At 46.3% G+C, this 27,953-nt stretch overlaps 1 protein-coding gene and 1 non-coding gene across 2 annotated transcripts in view; one reads left to right on the forward strand and one right to left on the reverse strand.

The window, feature by feature from the left end:
* FIBCD1 (fibrinogen C domain containing 1) overlaps positions 1–27,953 on the forward strand; it is a 66,438-nt gene that overhangs the window by 14,134 nt on the left and 24,351 nt on the right. The window contains exon 2 of the mRNA XM_061603881.1: positions 20,609–21,085. Within this exon, the coding sequence (XP_061459865.1) occupies positions 20,609–21,085 (477 nt within the window). The remainder of the gene's footprint in view (positions 1–20,608; positions 21,086–27,953) is intronic.
* Positions 11,389–11,507, reverse strand: LOC133374073 (5S ribosomal RNA). The gene has a single exon (XR_009759816.1). It is a non-coding gene; the product is annotated as a 5S ribosomal RNA (ribosomal RNA).

The following is a 27,953-nucleotide window of genomic DNA, read 5'->3' on the forward strand; positions in this document are numbered from 1 at the left end:
GCAAGCATCTTTCCCTCCACTCCTGCAATTCTGGATTTAAAACTGGAGATTCCAGAGACTGAAGCTGGGACCTTCTCTAACTAGAGCTCCTTTCCGCCGGTCTGTGCGCTTTTTCTAGCTCAGGCTTAGTGTGTGCGGCTGTGGAGAGCCTTGCCTCTGGCCAGAGGGCCCCCATCCCTGCGTTAGGTTTACAAAAGAGAACTAATGGTGTACATTTCACACGAACACACTCACCCCAAACTATATTTTCTCTGAAGTTAAGTCCTATCGATTCTTGAAGGCCTACGCTTTCAAATAAGGACGCTTGGGATTGCTTAGGATATATTGATTGCTGGCAATAAAAGCGATGTGAAAACGGCCTTTGGATAACCACAAGAGTCCAGCAATGGAGGGGTGTGTGGCCTGGGGGAAGCTGGTGTGTGTGAACTACTTGCCATGAGAGGGTACCCTTACCCCCATACCTCAGTCTCCTACTCCAGCACCATCTAGGATTTGGGAAAGCAAGGTCTGTCCTGGTTATCGCTGCTCAACAAGGATGTTATATTCCCAGTCGATCACTGCGCTCTGCAGGTGAGGGCCTCCTGCAGATACCATCTTATCAGGAGGTCCGTTCCGCACAACATAGGAAATGGACCTTTAGTGTGGCGGTACCTACCCTGTGGAATTCCCTCCCCTTAAACATTAGACAGGCTGTTATCTTTTTGGCACCTATTGAAGACTTTCCTCTTTCAACAAGCCTTTTAAGTTGAGACCTATCCCAGTCTGCATCTGTGTTGGAATTGCTTCTTAATATGTTCTTAAACTTTCTTTTTAAAAATGTTTTTAATCTTGGAAGATGTTTGCATTGCTTTTGTTAAGTAACGTTTTTGAAGAGGTTTTGTTTTAATGTGTTTTTATGAAGTTTTAATGTTTTTAGTGCTTTTGTTTGCTGCCCTGGGCTCCTGCTGGGAGGAGGGGCGGGATATAAATCAAATTAACAACAACAACAGTAATAATAATAATAATTGGGAAAGGATTCAGGGGAGTGCATCAAAGACAATAAAGGGACATGGTGAGGAGAGGCTGAAAGAAGAGGTATGTTTCACTTACAGATAAGATTGAGCGTTGCGGGGACATGATGAAAGTACATTCCAATATTTAAGACAGCCTTACAGATAGGTAACAGGTGGTATAGCACAGTGGGGAGGAGAGCCTGGCTGGGAGTCCAGAGTCTGTGAGTTCAAATCCCTGCTCGTGTCTCCTGGGTGTCAAGGGCCAGCTAAAGATCACCCCCACAGTGAGTGACTCAGGGGTTACGTGCCCTGCCACCTGTGCAGCCGTGGGCAAGTTTCAGAGTCCCAAGGAGCCCAGTTGCCCCCCAGCTGGCAGTTGCAGACAAGAAAGGGGCTGGCTTGTGCAGCTGTGGCAAGCTGAGCCAGCTGGCGAGGACTAGTCTCAGAGGGAGGCAATGGGAAACCCCTCTGAATACTGCTTACCCTATTCATAGGGTTGCCATAAGTTGGGATTGACTTGAAGGCAGTCCATTTCCATTTTCGGTCCGTAACAGTTATTAGATTTATGGCCCCCTCTTCCTCTTGGGAAGGGCCATAGGCTCAGTGGGCAGAGCATCTGCTTTGCATGTGGAAGGTCGCAGGTTCAATTCCTGAGGCCTCCAGGAAGGGCTGGGAGAGACCCCCGTCTGAGATCCTGAAGTGCCGCTGCCAGTCACTGCAGACGATACTGAGCTAGATGGACCAATGGCCTGATTATATGGCAGATTTCTATGGGTTCTAGCTTGAGTTCATGGCTTGACTCTTGGAGCGTCGTTCCTGGCTGCAGTTCTTGCTTGGCACCTGGCTCCTGGCTGTGACTCCTAGGCTAGCTCCGAAATCCTGGTTATGGATCCTGGGTCCTAGCTCTGGTTCATGGCTTGACTCTTGGCTCTGGGGTCTTGGCTATAGCTTCGAGGTTGGCTCCTGATTCCTGGCTATGGTTCTGGGGTCCTAGCTCTGGTTCACAGCTTGACTTTTGACTCCCGGCTTCCTCCTAACTCCTGGCTTGCTTCTTGGCTCTTGGTTTGACTATTGACTCCTGGCTTTTATCGGTCGCTTGGCTCCTGGTTCCCGGTCTTCACACATTGGCTGCCTACATTCACACACACACCCTTGAGATATTACCCTATGTGAGTGAAAAACCAGTCAGGAGTGGGGAAAAGAGGAAGAAGTCCAAGATTATTCTCCATAGCAAATCCTGACTGCTAGGGAAGGTTGTGTTGCTCTTCCCCCCAACGTGAGGACAAGATTAAACCAGGATACTCAGTGGCAAACTGGCTAGAGCTCCCTCTACCCATCAAGGTTTAGGGTGTGATTTGAAAAACATCTGGCTAGTAGGCAGATCCAACTCTGTAGTCAGGGTGGGGCAAATGGGTGCACCACCTCCCTAGAGCAATTTAATAGGAGCAATTTAAGAATAGAACCCTCTGAAAAATTCAGTGAATGAGGCAGGATGAGTGTACAACAAGAGTCTCATCTGGAAGATGTAAAAAAGTCTGCTCTCTCAAGACTTTCACTGACAGAGTGGATTGTTCATGATCACAATCATGCTATAATTACTGATGATACTGGGGGAGGGAGAACAGCCTGTATAGTCACATGACTTTTGAAGAGTTAAATATTAGAATTTTGTATTATGGGCTAGAGTAACTCCACCCCTTGGACTTTCCTTTGCGCTGCTTTTCATTTTCAGTTCTGTTTTCTACCCAGCCAGCAGTAAAGAAGCATGTTTGGTTGCCTGCAGAGTTTGCTTATTCTGCAGTTATTAGAATGAGTAGAGCAGGACTGGATTGGGTGCTTATTGTTAATAACTTAAAGTGATCTGGGGGAAAAAACCTACTCTAAGTTGCCCTAATCTTTTTAAGCACTCGATATACCCACAATCATAGCGGCTATTTTTCTTTTTCTTGTGTACTTGATGAGCGAGGATGAAAACAACCCTAGAAGAATAGAAACACTGCCATGCACACTACAGTTATCTAGCTGGCTGGCCACCTAGGCTGCAACTCAGGCCTAATTTCTGATTTTCCCAATGTGTACAGCTCAGCACGAGACATTTTCAAGGTTTCTGGGTAGAAATATCAACCCAGCAATCACCCATTCACAGTTGCTTAGTTAATGCTTTGTAGAGCAACCAGTTAAAAGTTCTTCCCTTCATTGTCCAGCAGAAAGGAAAATCTAAAGGTCAGGAAAAACACTAGAAGGAGGGACCCTTAAGGAGGAGTTAACACCTTTTGGTATCCTTGTGTTCGCTCTATCCTTAACAACCTTTCTTTCTTCAAAAAATACGCCCATCATTTAATTCCTGGTGTTCATAATAAATTTTCTGTTTACTTGACCTTTCCATAGCCCATTATGTATGTGAACGCACCCTTTGCATGGAGGAGGAGAGGGGGGAAAGGCCACTGCATTTCCCTTCCCCTGGCTTGGCCCTCACATCCTCCTCCCTCCCCCAAAATGCCCCACTTAGAAACGTAGCTGCCCCATGTAACAAGAAAGGCTGGCTATAGGGCTGGGCAGAACTAGAGAAGATAGTGGGTGGAGCCAGGCTGGGTTTTGACCGGGCAAGAGGTGCAGCTTGACGAGATTTTAGTGGACCAGGAAGCAGAACCAGGTAGTTTCTAGTGCATCAAGGACAGAGCCTGGGGACCTTTGATGTGTCAGAGGATTGGAGCCTGGACGTTTTTGCTGTGTCAGGGCCAGAGCCTGTGAACTGTCATTACGTCATGAGATGGAGCTTTTGTTACGCCATGGGGTGAAGCATGAGGACGTTTTGCTGTGTCAAGGAGTGGAGACTGGTGGACTTGAGGCATCCTAGGTAACAATGCTTGGCTGATGGTGGGGTGTATGGCCAATAAATACAATAAATGTACTGTATATATTTTTTAAATCTTGGATTTGGTATGCTGCATTTTGTTGGATAAACCCAGCACGTTGAGCCAGAGGGGTTACACCTTGTATTTATTGAGAAGGTGAAGTGTTTGGTGTTCAGCAAGCTTATTATGGGTTAGATATATGCACGGGGCCTTCTGGCTGGGTTCCTGTGAGCCTTAACCACCTGCGAGACAGCAGAAATTGAACCGTTGCAGGGTGTTCCCTCCTTTCCCCCCAGCATCAGACTGCAGAGAAAAGTAATGCTTAACCAGTCAAATTTCTGTCCAGCTGTGCAGAAAACAGGAGGCAGATTTCAGTTTGGACTTGTGCCTTCCTCTGTCCTACCCTGACCCGCAGCAGCTGAGAGCTTGAGTTGTGATCATGGAGGTAGCATAAAGCTATCCTATCTAGTAATCATGGATAGGGTTATCCTCTGAATGTGTCAAATGTCATTTAAGAGCCATTCTTCACTTGGTGGCCAATCAGTGCCTCTTCTCGTTGCAAATGCCACTGCTTAACTGTGTGTTGTGTGACGGAGTCCTTTCTTTTCATCTGTCCCAAACCTTCCAACATTCAGCTTCATTGGATTTCCATGAGTTCTAGCATTATGAGAGAGAGTGAAAAATTACACAGTTGATATTGCAAAACTTCAGGAATGTGAAAATCTAGGTACTGCAGCATTAAGGATCGGTGAATCTGTCAGTTTTGGTCTGTCTCATTTTCTCTGTTTTGCAGTCTTAAGTTCAGTTCTTAACATTAGTTTGCAAGGTGTGTTTTTTTAAAGTCATGAACATTCACCAGCATTTTAGTGTGAATTCCTCTTAATGGACACATTTTTGTATGCAATTTTGCCTCATCTATACAATTTTTGCAAAGCAATTTCCCCTAATACAATACGTGTTTACATGTTATTTTCACCAATCTATGCATTTTCATGCATGTGTGTTACTATTGCACATGCACTTCTGTACACATGACTCGGCTGGAGAATTGCATTGCAAAATTCAGAGGAGTGCAATTTTTGAAGGATGCCTGTGTTTTGGCTTGTGGATTGTTTTTGGGATGTGCGAATTTGGTAGGTTGAACTTTAAATGCGTCCCGAATTGAATTTCTCCCCCAGCCCTGTGTAGCATATATCGAGACTTGACTATGGTGCTGGCCCACATCTTTTCCCCCTTTGCTTCAAATGCTTTGTTTGAAGGTGGATTTGGGTTCAAGGATATGTAGCAAAAGCACTTTGGAATTTGCTGTCGGAGTTCTCTCCTCTTCCCATCGCTCACTCCTATTTCCTCTTGGTGCCCTCGAGGTCTGCAGGTAGCCACAAATGAGCTAAAAATGTCCCAACCATCATCTCCGGGCAGTTCCTTGGATGACACGTACTCTTCCTGTTGGCCTTACCAAATGAAAGCGAGCTGATGATTTGTCTCCAGTGAATGCTTACACCGTCTGCCTTGCTTCTGAGTTTGCAGGGAGCTCAGAGGAGAAGACGAGGCAGTTGTATTAAACCCTTGTCTGTTTTCCCCTTTGGTGAGACAAGCGCCTCCGTTCTGGTGCGTTTGTTCCCTGGGCGAGGAGAGCGACTTTATTCTTGCATTGCCTTTCATTCTCCAAAATGTGATCTGTCAGTCAGAGCATAAAGCTCTGATCCTCACCGTAGTGGAGATGGAAGACAGGGGGAAGAGGTGAAAAATAACGGCTCTCATTTCACACACCGGCTGCAGCTCACCTAACCCAATCATGCCATGGTAACAAGCATGAGATCATAACCATGCTGCTTTGTTGGCCTGTTAGAGGTGGTGGTGGTGTTTTTTTTAAGAAAGAAAGGGTTTAACAGCCATTGTGACAGATGCAATCCCCCCCACACACACACTTCATTTCTTTCATTTCATTTTTCACCAGCAGCACTTTCTGCCTGCATAGGGCTTCAAAGTGATCAATCGTAGCTTTAAAAATATTAAAACATTGAAAGACAGACTTTGGTCCAGTTGAGGCTGGTTCCATTGATCTTGCTTTCTCCTGGATCAATGTAAGATCAAGGGGATCTTTCAATCCAAAGGTTAGTGATCGCTGACAGTGGAGGTGTGGTTCTTGTGGCCTTCCAGATGTTGTAGGACAGTGCCGCCAATGGTCAGGGACAATGATGAGAACTGGAGTCTAGTGCCATCTGCAGGGCCAAAGGTTCTTCACTCCAGCCTTTGTGGAAGAGCCATAGTTCAGTGGCGGAGCAGGCATTCCCAAACAGTGGTCTGTGGACCACCAATGGTCCACGAGCTTCATTCAAGTGGCCTTTAAGTATTCCTATTGCTTTTTAATTGCTTCCATTATTTCTTATGTTGTATTTTGTCCTCAATGAAAATTTATTGAAAATTATAATGTTTACAAAAAGAAAACCTGACCCCCAAAGATCAAACAGGAACAAAAGAGAAGAAACAGTGGCTCTTCAATACAATTCCCTTTGCAAGCCGCAAGTCCAGATTTTCTGAGAAGTCACCCTGATTTAATGGAGACCAGTATTTATGCAACCAAGCAGATATTTCTGAAGACTGCTGGAAGTCCACTGTTGTCATCATCCCTCATAAATGCAATAAAGCAAAACCAGTCAGCAGGAAATGAGTCCTTGCATTTTATCCCTTGTGCATTCCTTAGCCGGCGTGTTAATTTTTCTGTCACACCTTGTCTTACCACACTGTTAAATTCACCCCCAGTGTGGCATAGTGGTTAAGGTGTTGGACTATGACCTGGAAGACCAGGGTTCAAATCCCCACACAGCCATGAAGCTCCCTGGGTGACCTTGGTCCAGTCACTGCCTCTCAGCCTCAGAGGAAGGCAATGGTAAGCCACCTCTGAATACCGCTTACCATGAAAACCCTATTTGTAGGGTCACCATAAGTCAGAATCGACTTGAAGGCAGTCCATTTCCATTTTTCAAGGTCCTTCCAGAGTCTGGCGATTATCAGCATTGCCAACATGGATAAGAAGCTAATTAGGGGTTTAAAGTGCACATCTATGTTCTCCCTTTGAAATAAGTTTAGTCCTGCCATTTCCGGAGTCTTAACCAGGTGTTGTCCCATCATTTTAGGAATCTCTTGAAAGACTGCATCCCAACAGTCAGCAACTTTGACACACGCCCACCGCACAGGGTGCAATGAGCCACTAACATTACATCCTCTCCTACATTTAGCGGACAATGATGAACTGTTATGGGAGAGCCTCACCAGTGTAAAGAGCCATTTTTGCACCATTTTTATTGCTTGCCCTCTTGTAGAGGACCAGACGGTGCAAAATGGGAGCTTAGTCCACATTGCTGCCTAGCCTGCTCCAGCAATTGCAACGGAAAGATCACACGTTGTAACTTATCGTATTACACTTTGAGTTCTACGGAATGCAAACCGTAACACGATAAAAGACAAGATAATGAAATAAAAGCAGCAATCCAGCTAGAATTCAAAATCATACAGCGTCTAGCGCTGAGCATTACAATCACCACAACAGGCAGAAAAGCCATTAAGTAGCCCACCAAGAGCCTCAACAATGTTCAAGTGGTCCACGGGGAAAAACATTTCGGGAATGACTGATCTAGAGCATCAGTTGGAGTAGCTTATGCTATCACCACCTGATTCGGGATGGAGGAGAAGCTTGATTCAGCTCACATTAAAGATGAACCTACTTCATCCACACTTTCTGAAGCGTCACGTGAACTGATACGCAGCCATCCTCCAAAACTCCCACTTCTCTGAATTTTGCAACACGGTTCTCCAGCTGCGTCAATGTGCTCAAAAATGCACATACTAGTGTAAAATGTGTATGGAAGTGCATATATTAGCATTTCTCTCTTTTTTTCAGGGGGAAGAAAGCTCACAAAATGAGCTTTCGATGAGGTAGAATTGTGGAGAAGTGAATTTAAGGGTGGCAAAATTAGAAGAGTAGAGAAATCGAAATGGACAGGTTCGCCCATCCCTAGTTCATCCTGATAATAACAAGCTCAGCTGGTGCTTGCCAAGAGCATCGGAGCCAAATGTGGGCCAATGTGAGAAATGAAAGGGAATTATGGGCTCATGCCCAGTAGACACCCAGTGCTGAGTATCGGTTGGGAAGGGAAAATGGACAAGCGAGGTGGCCACGGTGGTGCTGGAAGGGACAGAATGGGATATCTGGAGAACTGCAAGGTTGGATGGCTAGGTGGAACCCTGAAAAGTGGCACTCCCATGAGTTGCAGCATTGTGAGGCCAGCCTGGCTTGTTTTTGATAAAAGTGACATTTGAAGGGAACACAAGGGTTTCCTTCTAGGCCAGAACGTGTGGAAAGTTTCCAGGTGTACTCAAAGCATTTCAGTGAGGCTAGTGAAAGTTTGTGGGGGGTGGCTTTTGGGGTGAGTGGGGGGGCAGCAGTAGCACTGCACTCGTCAGGAGGAGATGGGGTGGAGGGATGGGGCGGCAGCTGCCCCACAGGTGTGTTGGATTGTGTATCTCAACTTTCTTTGGCTCCAAAATCCAAATTTTCAAAGCTGGGGTGTCGTAAACATAGGGCATTCCACTTTATGAATCTACCTTATCCTCTGTGAATCTGTCAAATTCTCTTTTAAATTCATCCAAGCTGGTAGCCATCACCACATCTTGTGGGAGTGAGTTCCACAGTTTAACCAGGTGCTGAGAGAAGTCCTTTCCCCACCGTCAGCATCATTGGATGTTCCTAGTATCCTATGTGAGAGAGAGAGGTCTCCATATCCACTTTGTCCATACATTTTATGCACCTTTAAGTCCCCGCCTTTTAATTTGCATTTTTTTTCCTAAGCTCAAATGTTGTAACCTTTCCTTGTACGGGAATTGTTTTAGTCCCCTTATCATTTTGGCAGTGCTTTCCCCACCTTTCCCAGTTCTATAACTAGGGGAAGAAATTTGATTCAGTGCTCACTTAAAGGTGAACGTCTCTAATCCACATTTCCTGAAAGTATATGTGAACTGAAAGACAGCCATCATTCAAAATTCACAAAATTCACAGGAGGAGATGGAATTTTGCAAGTGCACATTTTGTGTAAAAGGTGCACTCAGATTCATACAATGGGACCCAATGGCATGTCATGGGATGGAATGAAGCTATGGCTGAGTACCATCAAGACTGAAACGAGATGGAATTAACAGCTCAGCACATCCCTAGTCCTCCCATGGGTCTGAAGTAGAGATGGAGGAGAAATTCCATTCAGTTTGCATTTAAAGCCAAACCTATCAAATTGCAATTTCTGAAAGAATACGAGAACCTAAACAGAGCTATCCTTCAAAATTTATGCTTCTCTGAATTTTGCAATACAGTCCTCCAACTAAACAATCCTTATAAAAATGCATCTATTAGGGGAAAATGTGCCTAAAATGAATATAATCATGAAAATAACATGCAAAAAAATGTCATTATATCAGGGGAAATTGCTTGCAAAAATGTGCATGTTAATCAAAACTGCATACAAAAATGTGTTTTGTCAGGTGAAATTCACGCTAAAATGTTGATGCCTCTGCAAATTGCAGCAGAAATGTGGAGAACTGCATTTAAGACTGGGCAAATGAGAAACCAAGGGAACAAAAATTGACAGCTCTCTCCATCTCTATCTACAACACCCTTTCTGAGAGATTGGATGACTGCGTTAAAAAAAACACACACAAACGTGCAGCCTTGTAGCTATAAACCTTCCTTCTGCTCTGACAGGGGCTGAAAGAGAACAGGATGGCTCGTGCTACGCATATCTTTTAAAAATCTTATGCTGTGGGGTTTCTTATTGGTCTGTGCCCAGCAGTCCCTGTCCTTCCGCCCCATACATCAGTGGAGGGAAAATCTTACCTCAGTGCTACCAAGCTCTTACAAATCCAAAAACCACAGGGATCTTGGCTCCTGCTACACAAGTATTCCCGTTGCCTCTCCCCCCAAGAAACAAACAAATGACCCTGCAGGCAGTTAAATGCATCTGACTTGTTCAATTTCTCGATCATCAAGAGTCTATTTACGAGATGGAGGGCGGCTTTCACCCTCCGTAGCACCACCGTAGTCTTGATGTAATTTGCCTTTAACTGTTGTTTCTGGCAAGTGGTCTCGTAATCTCTTAATAAACATCTCAACCCCACTTGAGTTCTTGAAAGCGACGCCATGTCATCTGCCTTACAGAAACATGGCCACACTACGTGCCTTGATAGAGGGGTGGGGGTAGGGGTGGGGATATGTGGGATGCTGCAGTTCTGATATCAGATCATTTCCATCCAAATTGGATTGAAGGTTGCAAGCAAGTTGTCCGGTTTAGACACGGAGACTATCCCAAATGACTGTCGACTCAGTCCTACCAAATAGCACGGAAAGGTATAAGCAGTCATACATTGGTAAGCATTTCTGCATTCCTCATCAGTTGATGGTCAAGCACATCAGGCTGAGCCAAATGTTCTCCAGGTTCACTTTTTTTGGCTTCAAAGTAGTGATTGAGAAGGCTGAGCTGTTTTGATAACCATTTCTTTCTGTCGTTGCCCCTCAGCCAATCAGGGATCACATACTGGATGTCACCATGCTAGATATAGCCAATAAGATGTTCAAAATTGCTTAGGTCAATATTTGCAAATGAAGCCCATTTAGAGAGGGGGCTGTGCTTCCTATACAGGTCACAGGGGAGGTCCAAGCCAATCAGGGATCACAGATGGAACATATCTGCAGCCCTGGTGAAGAATTTAGTGAAATGACCCACCCACCCACATATCTTTTGGTTCAATCTTACAAGCAATGCTAATCCAGAATGCTTTTTTACCTTCCTACAACTAGCCTGCTCTTCCAGTCTGCTGTTAGTAACTGCATCACATTCTTTCAGAATTTAGAAATAATATCCACCAGGCTTACTGCCCAATAATTTCTAGGTTCCTACTAATTACCCATGAAAAGTTCTGGGATCTTTATTTTTCAAAGAAGGCCTGTTATTTGAGCTCTCTTACAAGATGGGACAACAATTTCTTTACAAAAACAATTCCCCAAACGTGACATCTAGGGAAAGAGCCAAAGGTACCAAGAATAACTAGCAAAATGGGGGGGGGGGAATGTTTAACTCTACAGTATTTGTCACTTCCAAGTTCAGTGAGCCTTCTAGACATTATATGACAAAGGGAAGACATTGCCTCCGTGTCCTGTCCAATTGCTGTGGATGAATCTGCCTGGTTTTGATAACAGTTCTTAGATGCGGGCACCAAAATAATCCCGTTGAGCCTGAATCAGGTTCGCTGGCAGAGTGCTGTGCCTGTATCCATCATAGAAAGACAGCATGGTGGTGAAGCATGGCATTGGGATGCCAGTCTGGACACCTGTGCTGATGACACATCACCATGAGTCCTGGCCATTTTCTTTGTTATTGTTGAATGCTTTCAAGTCAATTACGACTTATGGCGACCCTATGAATCTTTCTTGGATATATTAATAGGGTTTTCATGGTAAGAGGTATTCAGAGGTGGTTTACCATTGCTGTCCTCAAAGCCTACGGTGCCCGGTATTCCCAGGCGGTCTCCCATCCAAGTACTAACCAGGCCTGACTCTGCTTAGCTTCCGAGTTCAGACGAGATCAGGCGTGTTCAGGGTAGTATGGCTGTAGGCAATTTTCTACCACTGTCTTTCAAAAAAAATTGTCCAATAGGAGGTTCTAGAGATCTTTGGACTTTATATATGAAATGTCTACAACCACGTTCTACTCAGGGTAGACCCACTGAAATTAATGGACCTATGTTAGTCATATCCATTACTTTAAATGGGTCTACTCTGCGTAGGACTAACATTGGACACAACCCTTTATTTATCTGTTCATATCCCACCTTTCCTCCAAGGAGCTCAAGGTGGTGTATGTGGTTCTTCCCGTCCTTGTTTTATCCTCATAGCAATCCTATGAGGTAGGTTAGGCTGAGAGACGGTGACTGCCCCAAGGTCACACAGTGAGCTTCATGGATGAGTGGAGGTTTGAACCCTGGTCTCCCACGTTGTGGTTCAACTGTCTAGCCATTACACCAAACTGGCTCTCTTTTGAAGGTCAATTAAAAACAACTCAATATTGGCACAAGGATGTTAATTTCTTATTATTTGGTCAGCTTCCCAGACACGTGCAGACAAGTGACTAACCAGATCAGGTGCCCCCCACCATTAAGATGATCCAAAAAGGATTTCTTGCCTCAGTGACTGTTTATCTGCAAGCTTCTGAATGACTCCATTCACTTTCAAAGGGGTTACCATCTGCCCATAGGTCAGTCTCATTGTGTTCAGGAAGAATATCCCGTTGAGGACTCAAAGAGCTGTTTTCACTGGGATTTAAAACATGACCAAAACATTTCCCCCTGGCTCTCTGCCATAATCTGACCATAATGCCACCATAATTCATTGCATATTCATTTTCTGTTGTTCTCTCTGCTACTGAACACAAAAATCAAGTTGTCCGTAATTTTCTAATTCGGTCCCAAGCTTCCGAGAAGAGCTGGGAATGGATTCAGAACGTTCCCGCCCTTTAGGATGGCCATGTGTCCTAGTTTTCAGAGGTCAGCCCTGTTGTTTTAATTCAGAAAATAATAATATAGCCAGCTTCAGCTATCAGATATTTGGGAAATTCGGGATTCATGCACTGATTGTGGAGCCAGTGTCAGACTTTGTGCCCTTTCTTAGGATGGTGCAATCTCCTTTTTTTTTATTTGGAGACTGTGGGAGGCTCTGCTTTTTGAGCCCCAAATAATGGGACATTGCATCAACGATGCAGCCCTCTGACTAAGGAAGGCAGAAGTGTGCATTTCAAAGATAATCTAAAACTTGATCCTTTCCTCATTGGCGAGGGGAGCACGTTCCAGCTCTGGCTGTTGCTTATTTTTCCTTATTACGTAACTGCTTAAAAACCCTCCGGAGAGATGTCAAAGACCTTTGGCAAAATGACAAGGAGAAATGGAAATGGACTCCCTTCAAGTCAATCTCGACTTATGGCAATCCTATGAACAGGGATTTCATGGTAAGCGGTATTCAGAGGGGGTTTACCATTGCCTCCCTCTGAGGCTAGTCCTCCCCAGCTGGCTAGGGCCTGCTCAGCTTGCCACAGCTGCACAAGCTAGCCCCTTCCTTGTCTGCAACTGCCAGCTGGGGGGCAACTGGGCTCCTTGGGACTCCGCAGCTTGCCCACGGCTGCACAGGTGGCAGGACATGTAAACCCTGAGCCACTCACTGTGGGGGTGATCTTTAGCTGGCCCTTGACGCCCAGGAGACACTAGCAGGGATTTGAACTCAGAGACTCTGGACTCCCAGCCAGGCTCTCCTCAACAAGGAGGAGGCACCAAGAAACTCCCCCCCCTGAAAAATCCTCTTTGCTTCAGCCCAAGAGAGAGCATTTTTTGGGGGGAAGAGGAGGTTGGGCACCGCTAAGGGCACAAATATAGCTATACCTTAACCGACTCTCCTTCCTAAGTATGTAGGCACACAGGAATCAACACTCTTATCTCCTGTCTTAGTCCCCACCATTTTAGGGTGTGAGGACCTTTTAACCATGCCTCAACCAAGTTTTCATTTATTTTTCTGTCATGTTTTTAGTTCTTGCCCTTGCTCCGATGAGCCCATATCAATGGGCAGATTACGGCGAGTCCTAGTGGAGAAAGTAAATTGGCTGCAGAAGCCGGGTAGGTTTAGTTAGAATGTACAGGTTCCTGCTCTGCATTTATCTGTTGCATTATCATCTTCCTTTTCAGGATGACATACAGGATTTCCCCTCTGCTCTCATTTATCCTCACAAGAACCCTACGAGGTAGTCTAGAGACCAGCAGACCCCCCATGGAGGGCAGGCAGAAAGAAGATTGGGATTTTCTGCAGGTGTGGAGAACCTTTGGCCCTCCAGATATTTATTTGCTTGTTTATAAATATATTTGATGTTCTGCCAGAGGCAGCATCCCTCTTCATAACCAGTTGCTTGGAACTGCAAGTAGAGAGCCAGTGTGGTGTAGTGGTTAGAGTGTTGGTCTAGGACCTGGGAGACCAGGGTTCGAATCCCCACACAGCCATGAAGCTCCCTGGGGGACCTTGGGCCAGTCACTGCCTCTTAGTCTCAGAGGAAGGCAATGGTAAACCAGCTCTGAATACCGCTTACCATGAAAACCTGATTTGTAGGGTCGCCATAAGTCAGGGTCGCCTTGAAGGCAGTCCATTTTCCATTTTGGAACTACAAGTAGGGTGGGGAGTCCTCTTGTGATCAGGTTCTTCTTCTGGGCTTCCCATTGGGCCATCTAAGGTGGCCACTAGGAGAAGAGGATGCTGGACTAGATGGGCCCCTGTTTACTTATTTTTTATTTAACTTAATTTATATACCGCCCTAAGCCCAAGGGCTCTCTGTTGGCCTGGTCCAGCAGCCAGACTCTTCTGGTGTTCCTGTCAGCCCTGCTGGGCCCTGATCTCCTGACACCTAAATGAAGGCGCTGAATCTGAGCTTGTCCAAATCCGTGTTTGAAACTCTGCTTCAGGGGAAATTTGGCATCAAGCCCATACACAGCACTGCAACAGGAGTCGAATTTCTGCCGAGTTTTAATTCTCCAGCCCGTTCGGCATATCTGAATATTACCTTTATTCGTAGAAGAAGCACTGTGCTAATGTCTTTAACTCTGAAGAAGCCTTCCTTATTGATTCTGACATCTCGTATTTGAAGGCACACCAACCCCCTCACTCCAAAAGATGACAAGGCAGCATTTCTGTTGCTGCTTTAAGCTGATTGTTGTTTCTGACAGTGATCCACCTTGCTGAGCCACTTGTTCCTTCTGGCTGGATGAATAGTATTTTATTTATTTACTTAGACCGGGGGGTTCCCAAACTGTGGTCCATGGACCACCAGTGGTCCACAAGCTTCATTCAGGTGGTCCATGGGATGCCTGTGGATTTGCGTTTGACGATGGGAGACGGTACATCCATTGCATTAATATTCACATTGATTTTTCAGTGCTTCTTTCGTTTCTTATATTGCATTTTATTGTATTGCCATTCTGAATCCTACGGAATACAATGGAAAACAAAATATAAGACATAAAAGAAGCAATTAAAAATACAATCAAAACCCGTACAGCATCTAGCACAGTACATTACAATGGCTATGATGGCTGGGGGGGGGGGGGAATCCGCCAGTACCCTCAGCAATTTTCAAGTGGTCCATGGGGAGCCCCTGATTTAGACCATTTCTCTGCCATTTAATATAGAAAAATATCTCTAAGTGGTATATGGAAAATGAAAACAACACGTTACAAAAATGTGCTATGTTGCATAGACAAATCTAAAAAGGTAAAGGTGTCGCCGCACTTGTAGTGCAAGTCATTTCCGACTCTTAGGGTGACGTCTTGCAACGTTTACTAGGCAGACCGCATATATGGGGTGGGATTGCCAGTTCCGTCCCCGGCCTTTCTATACTCCCAGCATATGCCGGGTACTCATTTTACTGACCACGGATGGATGAAAGGCTGAGTGGACCTCGACCCCTTTTACCGGAGATTCGACTTCCTCCTTCTGTTGGAATCGAACTCTGGCCGTGAGCAGAATTGCTAAAAAATACAGGTCAATATCAGTTCTTTCTTCTGACCCACCTCCCCTCTCAGCCTGCTGGTTCTCACCAGGACTCCACACATCCCCCACCCCCAGCTTTCATCCAGCGCCCAAACAAAGTCACAGCTCACCATCAAAATGTTACAACCAAAGAGGGATCCTGGAAACTGGTGACATCACACTTCTTTGCTTTTATGGGCAGACACAGGCACCAAGTTGAGTGGAGTTTCCCTAGGCTGCCCACAGCTGTGTCCCGGGCTGCCCTGTTGGTGTTGACCCATGACAGGGCCTTTTTAGTGGTGACTCCCTGGAATGCACTCCCCGATGAGGTACATCTGCCTCCATCACTATTGACTTTTAGGAGGAATCTGAAAACATCCCTGTTACCCAGGCATTTGATGGCTAAAGGAGATTGTTCCAGGCAACCCGGAGATCACTGGATGCAAGAATGTTTTAAACCGTAACTGTTTTTTAGAAGGTTTTTAACTGTTTTTTAAAATGCTTTTTTATATGTTAAATTGTTTTGTTGATGCATTTGTTGCCCTCAGCTGCTTCGGGAGGAAGGGCAGGATACAAATTCAATGAGTAATACTAATACTAACACTAATAATAATAATTCAGCTGCCCTGCACACATCCAATTCCAGGCTTCCCGGAGAAGCAAGGGCAGGCCTTGGAAGGGGGACGGGGAAAACTTTGTCGATGCAGCATTTTCTTTCTCTCTCCCTCTCGCTTTTTCCAGCCCCCACCCCGAGGAAAAATAATTGCCTTTTGTCCCTTTGAATATGCCACTGCAGCACCTCCCTCCTGCAAGGCCCCTGTCTCTTCAGACAGCTGCATCTGAGGTCAGGAGGAGGAAATCTTAGCATCCGTGTTGCAGGTGCAATGGAAAAGGGGTGAGAAAGCAGGCAGAGAAGGAGCAGGGAACAGATCCCAACCACACAGGGGGAATCCAGACCTCCCTGTGGGATGAGACCGCAGCGAAAGTCCATGGGCAGGTAGCCCAGGGGCGTGCCCTCCAGCTGGTGTTGACGATAGTCAACACCCACACTATGCATTTAAAGAACCTTTGGCCCTCCCGTTGTCACTGAACTACTACTCCCATCAGCTCCAGCAAGCATGGTCGATAACCAGGGATGATGGGAGTTGTAGTTTAGCAACATCTGGTGGGGCGAAGGTACCCTTCACCTGATTTAAAGCACATGGCTGCCTCCAAAGAATCCTGAGAACGGTTGTTTATCCCTCACAGGGCTGCAATTCCCAGCACCCTTCACAGTTCCCAGGATTCTTTGGGGGAAGCCTCATACTTTAAATGTCTGATGCGGATGAGACCTACTGCTCCCATCAGCCCCAGACATCATAGCCAGGGATGATGGGAATTGTTGTCTAAAACATCTGGAAGGCACTGTATTGGCTATCCCTGAGATATGCTATGGGCCAAGTTTAACCAGAGCTTGGAAAAGTTACTTTTTTTGAACTACAACTCCCATCAGCCCCAGCTAGCATGGCCACTGGATTGGGCTGATGGGAGTTGTAGTTCAAAAAAGTAACATTTCCAAGCTCTGAGTTTAACATAGGCCTCCTCTGCACTATACACTTAAAGCAGTGTCATACCACTTTACATAGTCATGGCTGCTTCCCCCAAAGAATCCTGGGAAGTGTAGTTTGTGAAGGGGGCTGAGAGATGTTAGGAGATGCCCTATTCCCCTCCCAGAGCTACAGTTCCCAGAGTACCTTGAAGAGAGGGATTGGTTATCAAACCACTCTGGGACCTGAAGCTCTGTGAGGAGAACAGGGGTCTCCAAAAAACTCTCTGCATCTTGAACAAACTACATTACCCTGGATTCTTTGGGGGAAGCCATGACTATTTAAACTGGTATAGTACTGCTTTGAATGTCTAGTGCAGATGGGGCCATATCATGATAAGCTATATTACCTCCCCCTACCCCCACCCACCACACTTTATATTTGTGGTTAAGGTGTTGGACTACGCCCTGGGAGACCAGGGTTCGAATCCCCATCCAGCCATGAAGCTCACTGGGTGACCTTGGGCCAGTCACTGCCTCTCAGCCTCAGAGGAAGGCAATGGTAAACCACCTCTGAATACCTCTCACCATGAAAACCCTATTCATAGGGTGACCCATAAGTCAGAATCGACTTGAAGGCAGTCCATTTCCATTTTTTCCTTTATATATTACTTTTATCTGATTCCTCAGTAATCAGCCCAAAAATCACTCCCACAGAAGCTTCGTAGAAGATTTTAAATAGTAAAACCAATCAATATCCACTTAGAAGCAAGGTAAGCAAGAAATTTAGTAGCAGATCTCTTTTCTCTCTTGTGGCTTGCCTGAGTTTGGGAAGGACATTTTGGGTAAAGCCTGAAATAAGGAGCAGGGGATGTGGTGTGGGCTGCATAGGGGTGAGGGAGAACTGGAATTCAGTTTTCATTGAACGGCGAACCTCCCTAATCTGAGCTGTCTGACACAATACAAGAACCGAAACGCAGCCATGCTTTGAAATTTTCGCATGTTGCAGCCCAGTAACGTTTACAAAGATGTATAGAATTCCTTTGCAAAAAAATATGTTTACAAAGGTCAGATTTAGATTCCCTGTTTCAGCCGCATTTGCCTCTGGCCCCAGCCACCTCTGGCATGTGGCGCCCAGGAGGCTTCCCAGGAGAGAATGCGGCCCTTGGCCTGGAAAAAGGTTCTCCACCTCTGGCCTCAAGCATCAAAATGCCGTTGGGTCTGTCCTGCTGGAAAGGCTGGTGATCCAATTGCATTTGATTGCCAAATAAATAAATAAATCACTGCCTATGAAGTCTGAAAAAAGTCAGGAGAACATCACAACTGCCCCCCTGCGAAAAAACACAAAACCTTACACTGGAACACAGCTATTTGACAACATCATAATCAGGATTCTCCGTAAAAAGTGAGTGAACAAAGAATAGAAATGCAAGATGATGATGATGATGATATTGTTATTGTTATTATTAAGAAGAAGAAGAGTGGCATGACATTACAAAGCACCACAGATCAACGCTATTCCCAGCCATCTTCCTTTCGCTGGAAACTTGCAGACTCAGCCCCCCCCCGACCCCCAGAGCACAACTCTCGAAAGTAATCGGTGCACTTGGCCGTTGCCCAGCCAGACTCCTGGCTCTAAAAATACTGCTCCTGCCGTCACCTTTAGCCTCCTCCCATCGCTGTGCTTTCTTTCATTAACAAAAGAGATTCATGATTCATGCAGCAACGAGATGCTTTGTGCTGAAAACCGCCAACCTCATTAAAGAGTCACGGGGCCTGGCAACCCCTCGGTAGCGGCGGGCTCGGGTGACCCAAGAGTCACGGCAGAGGAAACTCCCGACTGGAACCAGGTCTCGCCACTTGCCCCTCTGGAAGGGGAGCCCGCTTATTGTCGCATTAAATAAAAACTAATTCAATGGCAGAAGGGCATCTCTTAGGTGACCCTCTGTCGTTATTATTTCATAGAGCCGTCACCCGAGTGAGCCATATATCAATTGCGTGGCCTGTCTAATTGCCTGGTGAAATTGCCTCAGAGGGCCAAATATTTATCCGTTCACCTTTAGAGAGCAACCCTCGCTGTTTTTATCACACACAAATGGGGACCTTAGGAAGGGGGGGAAATGACGTTGATAGGCCTCAGGGCCAAATGTTCCCTCAGAAGATTGCCCAGAAGGGAATGAGGCCCTCAGGCCAAAAAAGGCTCCCCATCTGTGCTGGCCATGGTGCAGAGTTCAAAAGATGCACTTAGTATTTCTTCTGATGTGAAGGGAGGTGGTGGCTATGAATGTGAGTTAGAAAGTTCTCATTTCAAATATGCCGCCCGCTGGAAACTCACGAAACGACATGAGACACGCCATCATTTCCCCTCGCTTCAACCCTCCCCCCCATGCCAGCACACAAACGTCTCTACGGTATAGGGGGGAATATGGGCCGTTATAAAGGATTATTGAGACCATTTATCTCAAGTACGCTTTTGTACCCTCGAAAGGCACTCCATAAAAGCTCCGTAATATTCTGATCCTTATTTTGAAAGTGCCCTTTGACATGACCCCTGGGCAATGGAATAAGGATCGCTTCAGCAAAGAGGAGGCTTCTGTGAAACCCCAGTGGAAGGAAACATTTTCAGACCACAGTTCTCCCCCCAACCCTGCCCCAACTCTCAGAATGGGCTTGCAACTTTGCTTTTTAAACTTGTCCTTTTTGCTCTGATACGAAGCTCCTACAAGAGTACTTTTTGGGGGGCTGAGTAACGAGGGAGCAGAGATGAGTAATATAAACATGAAAGGCAAACAAATATGAGTGTTTCGTGGTGGGTGGTGGAAGATTTTATAGCTTACCATAGAATTCCTAGAGCACCATTCTGGCCCTGTCTGCACTATACATTTAAAGCAGTGTCATACTACTTTAAACAATCACAGCTTCATTCTCCTCCCAGAGCTACAAATTTTAGAGTGGTTTAGCAGTCAGTCCCTCTTCCCAGGGAACTCTGGGAATTGTCTCTCGGAGAAGGGGGTCTCCTAACAACTCTCAGCACCCTTCACAAACTACACTTCCCAGGATCCTTTGGGGGGAAGCTATGACTGTTTTCAAGTGGGATCACAGTGCTTTAAATGTGTACAGGCGGGCCCCACTTATATGGCAGGTTCCGTTCCAGACTGCCGCTGTAAAGCGGAAAGCGCCGTAAAGCGAAACCCATTGAAAATAATGGGGCGCGTTGCATGAAAATGATGCAAAATGTCGCAAAAACGGCCTTAAAACAGGGAATTTCCCCTCATTGAAAGCTGCTGCATCAGCGGAACACCCTACTGTACTGCAGATGTGGCCTGAATTTCTCACCCACTCCTTATTTCTTTATTATTACATCTCTGTCCCACCTTTCCTCCAAGGTGCTCAGAGTGGCGTACATCTTCCTCCCCCTCTCCATTTTATCCTCACTACAACCCCGTGAGGTAGGTTAGGCCAAGGTAGTGACTGGCCCAAGGTCACCCAGTGAGCTTCATGGCCGAGTGAGGATTCCTACCCTGGTCTCCTAGGTCCCAGGCCAACACTTTAACTCCCACTGGCTCTCTTGTCAGCACTGTTATGGTGGCCAACTGAGGGGTCTAACATTGTCCCTTCTTCTCTGTCCATCTTCTAGAGAATGAGCTGCGGCTATATTCTGTGCACCGTCCTCCTCTCCGTGGCTGTCCTCCTCGCTGTTACCGTCACTGGTGCCATCCTCTTCATGAACCACTACCACACGCCCGTCACCCAATCCCCGCCTGTCATCAGCACCAATCCTGACGAAGCCAACGCTTTGGTCACCATCGAGAAAGCCGACGGCTCCCGCATCAACATCTTTATTGACCCGAATTGCCCGGACCAGGGGAATGGCTTCACCCGCCTGGAAGGCCTCCAGTCCTCCCTCCTGCGGGCTGTGACGGAGCATGATGCTGAGGCAAAGTCGTCGAAAGGGCAGGAGAGGGCCTTGCTGGTCGGCCTGTCAGATGAGGTGTCCAAGCTCCTCAGCCATGCCGCCCAGCTAAGGACGGACTGTGATGGTTTGAAGAAGGGGCATAGCACCATGGGGCAGGAGCTGAACGCCCTGCAGAATGAGCAAGGTCGCCTCATACAGGTGAGCAAAGAGGCAAGACCTAGATCCTTGTGTGCAGATCTCTGTGATTTTAGGTAGTTTTTAATTGTTGCTAATTATGTATTTTAAACCTCCCTGGGGCCTTGGGGTGAAGGGCTGGAAACACTACTACCACCACCACCACTACTACTAATAATAAACAATAATAATAATAGTTACTACTACTAATAATAATACTGAGGCTACTGCTGCTGCTACTGACAGCAACAACAACAACAATATTTATTTATTTATTACATTTGTATACCGCCCTCCCCTAAGATGCAAGCAGTGGAGGCTTCTCCATTAGGGCAAATGGGGTGTTGCCCCACCAACTTCATTCTGCCCTCAGCCTAGTGGTGGCTGGTGCCTATTGAGATTAGTAGGGCAGAAGATTGGGAGCCCAACAGAAGGCGGAGCCAGAGCCATTGATAGGCAGAGCCAACGGATTACGGCAGGACTGGGGAATCCTCCAGATGTATCTGTACTCCATCTTCCATCAGCCCTAGCCAGCTTGACCAATGTCTGGGGATGATGGGAGATGCTGTCCAGCCTGTGCTTTGTACCTGCCTGGGATGTTTCTGCCTGGCCAGAAAGTATCCTTGATCTCTGATAATGCCTCTCGCGTTCCTGGAGGGAGGATAGAGAAGTGTGTATGAAGAAACTAGCCTACTGTACGGAGGTAAATTGGCCATTTGTTGCACTGCCCACTTTTCCCTCTGACCCTGCACACCAGTGGCATGTGGCCCCCAGAAGGTTGCGCAGAAGGGGACGCGGCCCTCTGGATGGAAAAGGTTCTCTGCCCCATTATAGACTCTCCATTATGGTGTGGCTAAGGGGGGCTTTCATGAGGAGTTCCTGCACTTTAAAAATGTCTCCTCGCCCACTGGATGATTAAGGACAGCAGCAACCGGGTTGTTTGTTGTTGCTGTTATTTAAACCTGAGGTTGTTTTCTGGGTAAATCTTCTCGTCGGAGGATTGAAGGGAAGCTGGGATGGTTCGAGAGCTGTTAAGGAGGCAGGGAACAGTCAGCGCGTGCTTTGCACGTAGGTTTCCAGAGTGAATGTGCCAGTCGGGGAGCTAAATACGGGTAAGCCCTGAGGATACTGGCTTACCTCTGTGAACTTTGTTGCATTTTGATTGAAGCCATCAAAGGAGGCACTGCAAATTCCGTGCTGATGCCTGGGGCAAGGTTAGAGGGGCGGGGAGGAAAGAACAGGCAAAACTTCCATTTCATGCAAAGGAGAAGGCATCACCCGGACACAAAATGGCCGGCCGCTTCCACTGTTTACATTCGGGTAAGGCTTAACAGACTGAGGGGTGACAAGGCTCAGCCCCAGAACCTTGAGCCAGGACCAGTGCGGTGCCCTCCACACGGGGGCAGCCTTTGAAGGGTCTCTGGGATGCTTCAGGGGTGGTCCCCAAATGCGGTGGCAAATAGGGGAAGGCCCATAGCTCTGTGAGGAGAGCAGCTGCTCTGCGTGCAGAAGGTTCCATCCCCAATGGCATCTCCAGGAGGGCTGGGAGAGTCCCTAGCCAGAAAACCCAGACAGCTGCTGTCAGTCAGTATAGACAGTACTGAGCTAGATAGACCAGTGGTCTGACTCAGTATAAGGCAACATCCTATGAGCTAATGGGTTTTTTTTGGGGGGGATGATTTTAGATGGCCATGGGTCTGCTCCATTAGGGCAAATGGGGCACTGTTCCCAGCCAGCTCCCCCCACCTGCCTGCCTTCTTACTTACATCCAGTCCAGGGGACTGTGGCAGTGACTCTCAACTTCTTCCTCTGTATATGTTGCCCTTTAAGAACTCAGCAGGGAGGAGGATGGAACGATGTCATTGGCTCTGGCTCCACCTATCATTGGCTCTGGCTCCACCTATCATTGGCTCTGGCTCCACCTACTGCTGGTCTCCCTGCATTCCGCGCCGCCAGTCCCGAACAGACACCAGTCACCGCTGTTCCATGCCGACTCTTCCTGACGCCAAACGGAGCAATACTATTTCCTTACCGATTCTCAGAAGAAGCAAAATGGCGTTCTTATTCATTCTACCAAGCAACGCAGGACTTTGGCATCCCAGCAGAATGCTGCCAAACCCATGCAGGGTTCTTGTTACCTGTTTCCCGCCCACCAGAGCAAAGAACTGTCTTCTTCTGTGCTCTTCTGAGCCACGGGAAGTTGGGCAGAAGACTTTTAGATCTGCAACCGCCATTTTCCGGGAAGGTCACAGGCGGCACGGGATCCTTGCCCACATAAAGTCACTGCAGTTTGAAATTGCCCAGGGAATCTTATGCAGTTCTGACCTCTTTTTGCCCAAGGTGGCTTTATTATTTCCCCAAATATGGCAGCAGCAGGGTCAAAAGTCTCAGCAGAAAACACTCCAGTTTTGATGCACATTGGAGTTTGACAACGGCTTCCCGCATAGAGGAAAGGAAATTTCAATACCTCCTCCTCTCCATCTTATATGATACCATCGACCATGGTATCCTTCTGGGGCGACTTGCGGATTTGGGAGTTGGAGGCACTGCTTGGCAGTGGCTGTGCTCCTACCTCGAGAATCGTCTCCAGAAGTTGGTGCTTGGGGAGCACTACTCGAATCCCTGGGTACTCCAATATGGGGTCCCGCAGGGTTCGGTTCTGTCCCCCATGCTTTTTAATATCTATATGAAGCCGCTGGGTGAGGTCATAAGGAGATTTGGAGTGCGTTTCCAGCAATATGCTGATGATACGCAGCTCTATTTCTCCTTTTCATCTTCTTCAGGTGAGGCTGTTGACGTACTAAACCGCTGCCTGGTCGCGATAATGGACTGGATGAGAGCTAATAAACTGAGACTCAATCCTGACAAGACTGAGATGCTGTTGGTGGGGGAGCTCTCTGCCCAGATGGTTGATGTCCGACCTGCCCTAGATGGGGTTACACTCCCCCTAAAGGAGCAAGTCCATAGTTTGGGGGTCTTATTAGATCCGCTTCTGTCACTGGAGGCTCAGGTAGCCTCGGTAGCACAGAATGCGTTCTACTAGCTTCGGCTGGTAGCCCAACTACGACCCTATCTGGACAGGGAGAACCTTGCCACAGTTATCCATGCTCTGGTAACCTCTAGACTGGACTACTGTAATGTACTCTACGTAGGGTTACCTCTGAAGACGGTTCGGAAACTTCAGCTGGTGCAGAATGCTGTGGCCAGAGTTCTTACCGGGACTAAGAAATATGATCATATAACTCCTGTCCTGGCCCAGCTGCACTGGCTACCAATATGTTTCCGGGCCAAAATTCAAAGTGTTGGTTCTTACCTATAAAGCCCTTAATGGCATTGGACCGCAATACCTGATGGAACGCCTCTCCCGCTATGTACCAGCCTGTTCACTACGCCTGACATCGAAGGCCCTTCTCCGGGTTCCAACACATATGGAGGCCTGAAGAGTAATAACTAGAGCTAGGGCCTTCTCGGTGGTGGCCCCCGAGTTATGGAACGCCCTCCCTGACGAGATACGCCTGGTGCCTTCTTTGTTATCTTTTCGGCGCCAGGTAAAGACCTACCTCTTTGCCCAGGCATTTTAAATTTTAAACTCTAAATTTTTAAATTTGACTTTAATTTGACTTTGTTTTATCTTGTTTATATCTTTTTATACTGTATTGTTTTCATGTTTATTTGTGTTTTAACCTGTTTTTATCTTTTTGTACACCACCCTGAGAGCTTGTTGCTATAGGGCGGTTTAAAAATGTAATTAAATAAATAAAATAAATAAATATAGGTCAGGGCAGTGTCTAAATGAGCGGGAGATGCAATCTAGGGCTCAACTTACATTAATATCTATTATTATTTATTAGACTTGTTTGTTGCTTGTTACACAAAGCTCTCCATGTGACTTACAACCCATTAAAAATATAATGCATTATACAATGGTTTCCTAAACTCCCCCCCCATTTGAAAATTCTTTAGGATGTTCGATTTCCCCCCTGCTTGTTGTAGCAATTGTAATGCGCTGTGCTAGGGGCTGTATAATTTTTAATCGCATTCTTATTGTTTCTTTTATTTCTTACAAATCATATTTTATTGCATTACAGTTTGAATGCCATAGAAATAAAAGAAGCCATAAATTTATTTATTTATTAAATTTCTATACCGCCCGACTAGCATAGCTCTCTGGGCGGTGAACAAGAAAGCAAACAGGTATATACAATAAAATCCAATAACATACAACGAAAAATACAAAAGATAAAAAATCTAAAAACAATTACAACAGGTTTTAAAACTAAATTAAATTAAATTAAAAGCCTTGAAAAAGCAATAAAAAAGAATCCCCAGGCTCCTTCTGGGAGGAAGGGTGGGATATATAAATTTAATAAATAAAATAAATAAATGTACTAATAATAAATAAAATAAAAATACAGTTAAAATCAATATGAATATTTAATGCGATGGGTGCAAATCCGTCAGCCGCAAATCCACAAACATGCTATGAATCACATGAAGGAAGCTCAGCGACCACAGTTTAGGAAACCCCTGCATTATACCATTGACAAACTCATCCCAAACATTAACAAATTCACTAATAGGCAAAAAAAAAACCACCTTGCTGATTAAGAACATACCTATAGCCAACAGATATTTCTATCAAACTTTAAAAAGCAGGGAAATTGGGCAGCTATAATGAATGCACCAGGGGAGCAGGAGACCTGACCTCCTCTCGGAGATACTGTACTGCCCTACAAATTTGTCAAAATGCAAACACAATTTGGGTTGGTCTTTCACAGTCCAATTCACTTCCTGTGTAGCTTGGAAGGATTTGGTAACGTGTTTCTTGTGGCTGTATAATTCACCACACGAACATGCCCCACAGGAAGCCTTGGCAGCACACTAGCAACGAAACAACATCTTTACTCTCCATCTCAGTGTTAATTGTTACTTAATTTTATCCATGCACTGTTGCTAACCACTAGGGATTCACTAGGTCCCTGGAAACTCTAGTAGGAGGGCACAGGGTAAGGCGTTAGCTACTGCTGATCTCCAGCAGGGAAAGTTCAGGACCCTGGACTAAACATCAATGGAATGGGTTCAGGACCATGGCTAGCAATCCTGCCCAAGTAAGAGACAAATGACCTCAGCACCAGCCTGGAACAACTGCCAGGTTTTTATAGTCCAAGAGTAGCCAAGGTGGTGCCCTCCAGATGTTACAGGCTACAACTTCCATCATCCCTAACCATTGGCAACGCTGTCTGGGGGCGATGGGACTTGTAGTCCAGAACATGTGAAGGACATGACCTTGACTACCCCCTGTTATAGCCTGAGAGAAAGAGTCCTTTTGGAAATGTCACCTGCACCCTTCGAGTCCTGCATCTGGCTATCTTCAGTCTGATTTCTCCTTTGAGCTGCTGTGAAAGGGGTGACTGCTGTTGTGCTGAGGTCCGCCTGCAGGCTTCGCATTGAGGAATCTGGCTGGCCACTGTGAGAACAGGATGTTGGACTAGATAGGCCTCTGGCTTGATCCAGCAGCCAGGCTCTTCATTGGCAGTGGAGGCCTCTGAATGCCATTTGCTGGGAATCACAAGCCAGGAGAGTGCCACTGTTGCGCTCAGGTCCTGCTTGCGGGCTTCCCATAGGCATCTGCTTGGCCACTGTGAGAGCAGGATGATGGACTAGGTGGGCCACTGGGCTGATCCAGCAGCCAGGCTCTTCTGATGTTCTCATAGACAACTCAGTCTCTGAAGGTTCTTAGTCCAGGGCCATGACATGTCTGCGGCTTCTGCTCCAGCAATTCTGTTTCCTGGCCCCATGTTTAGTTGGAGTTGGTACACTTGTCCTTCTCAGGGTTCATCTGCTCCCATGGTTGTCTAGAACTCACATCTTCCAGTACATGAGAACAGAGATTGGAAAATTTACTTTTTTTGAACTACAACTCCCATCAGCTCAATCCAGTGGCCATGCTAGCTGGGGCTGATGGGAGTTGTAGTTCAAAAAAGTAACTTTTCTAAGTTCTGCATAAGAACATCAGAAGACCCTGTCTGCTGGCTCAGGCCAGTTCCCCATTCAGTCCATCCTGTTCTCACAATGGCCAACCAGATGTCCCAATGGGAAGCCCACAAGCAGGACCTGAGTGCAACAACAGCACTCTCCCCACCCACAAGTCCCAGCAGCTGGTATTATTCATAACCATATCACGTCCAACAGAGGAGGAAAAAATGTAGCCATCCTGGCTAGTAGCCACTGATAACCTTGTCTTCCATGAATTTGCTAACCTTCTTTCAAAGCTATCCAAGTTAGTGGCCATCATCCATAGTTTAACTATGCGCTGTAGAGTGGCAGGTGGATGCACCTTGCCTCTAGTGTGTGCGCATATGCAAATGCATGTGCATTAAGCACCATGCAGTGTGCACAGCCTGCCATTTCCACACCCCACAGCTGTAGAAGTCTGTTTGTAGAGTTGATAATGAACAGCAGGCCAATTTTGTAATTGCGTTTGTTTGTTTATGACTAGATTTAAATGGCTGGCCATCAGCATCGTTCCCTGGGCAGTCTACAGGGCAAAGAATAAAATACAGGATCATTAAAAAAACATCAACAAACACAGGAAAATGCAGCATAAAACTTTCAATTTTTGGCAGACAGAGATATACAATCAATTGGTAGCTCAATAAAATGAAGCACAGCTTATACAATGGGAGTCCAGATTGTATTTGTTTAAAGTGCCAGTTGTTCAAAAGGCCTAAGTGAATACACATGTCTTCACCTGGTGGAAAAGAGAGAGAGAGAGAGAGAGAGAGAGAGGTGTCAGGCAAATCTTTCTGGGAGGGCTATTCAATAGCTAAACTCTCACTCTGGGATGCAGGAAGGCCTTGTTTTCCATACCACCCTGTATTCATCACATGCG

This window comes from Rhineura floridana, chromosome 20, assembly GCF_030035675.1.
Source record: "Rhineura floridana isolate rRhiFlo1 chromosome 20, rRhiFlo1.hap2, whole genome shotgun sequence".
NCBI classification, from domain to species: Eukaryota; Metazoa; Chordata; class Lepidosauria; order Squamata; family Rhineuridae; genus Rhineura; species Rhineura floridana.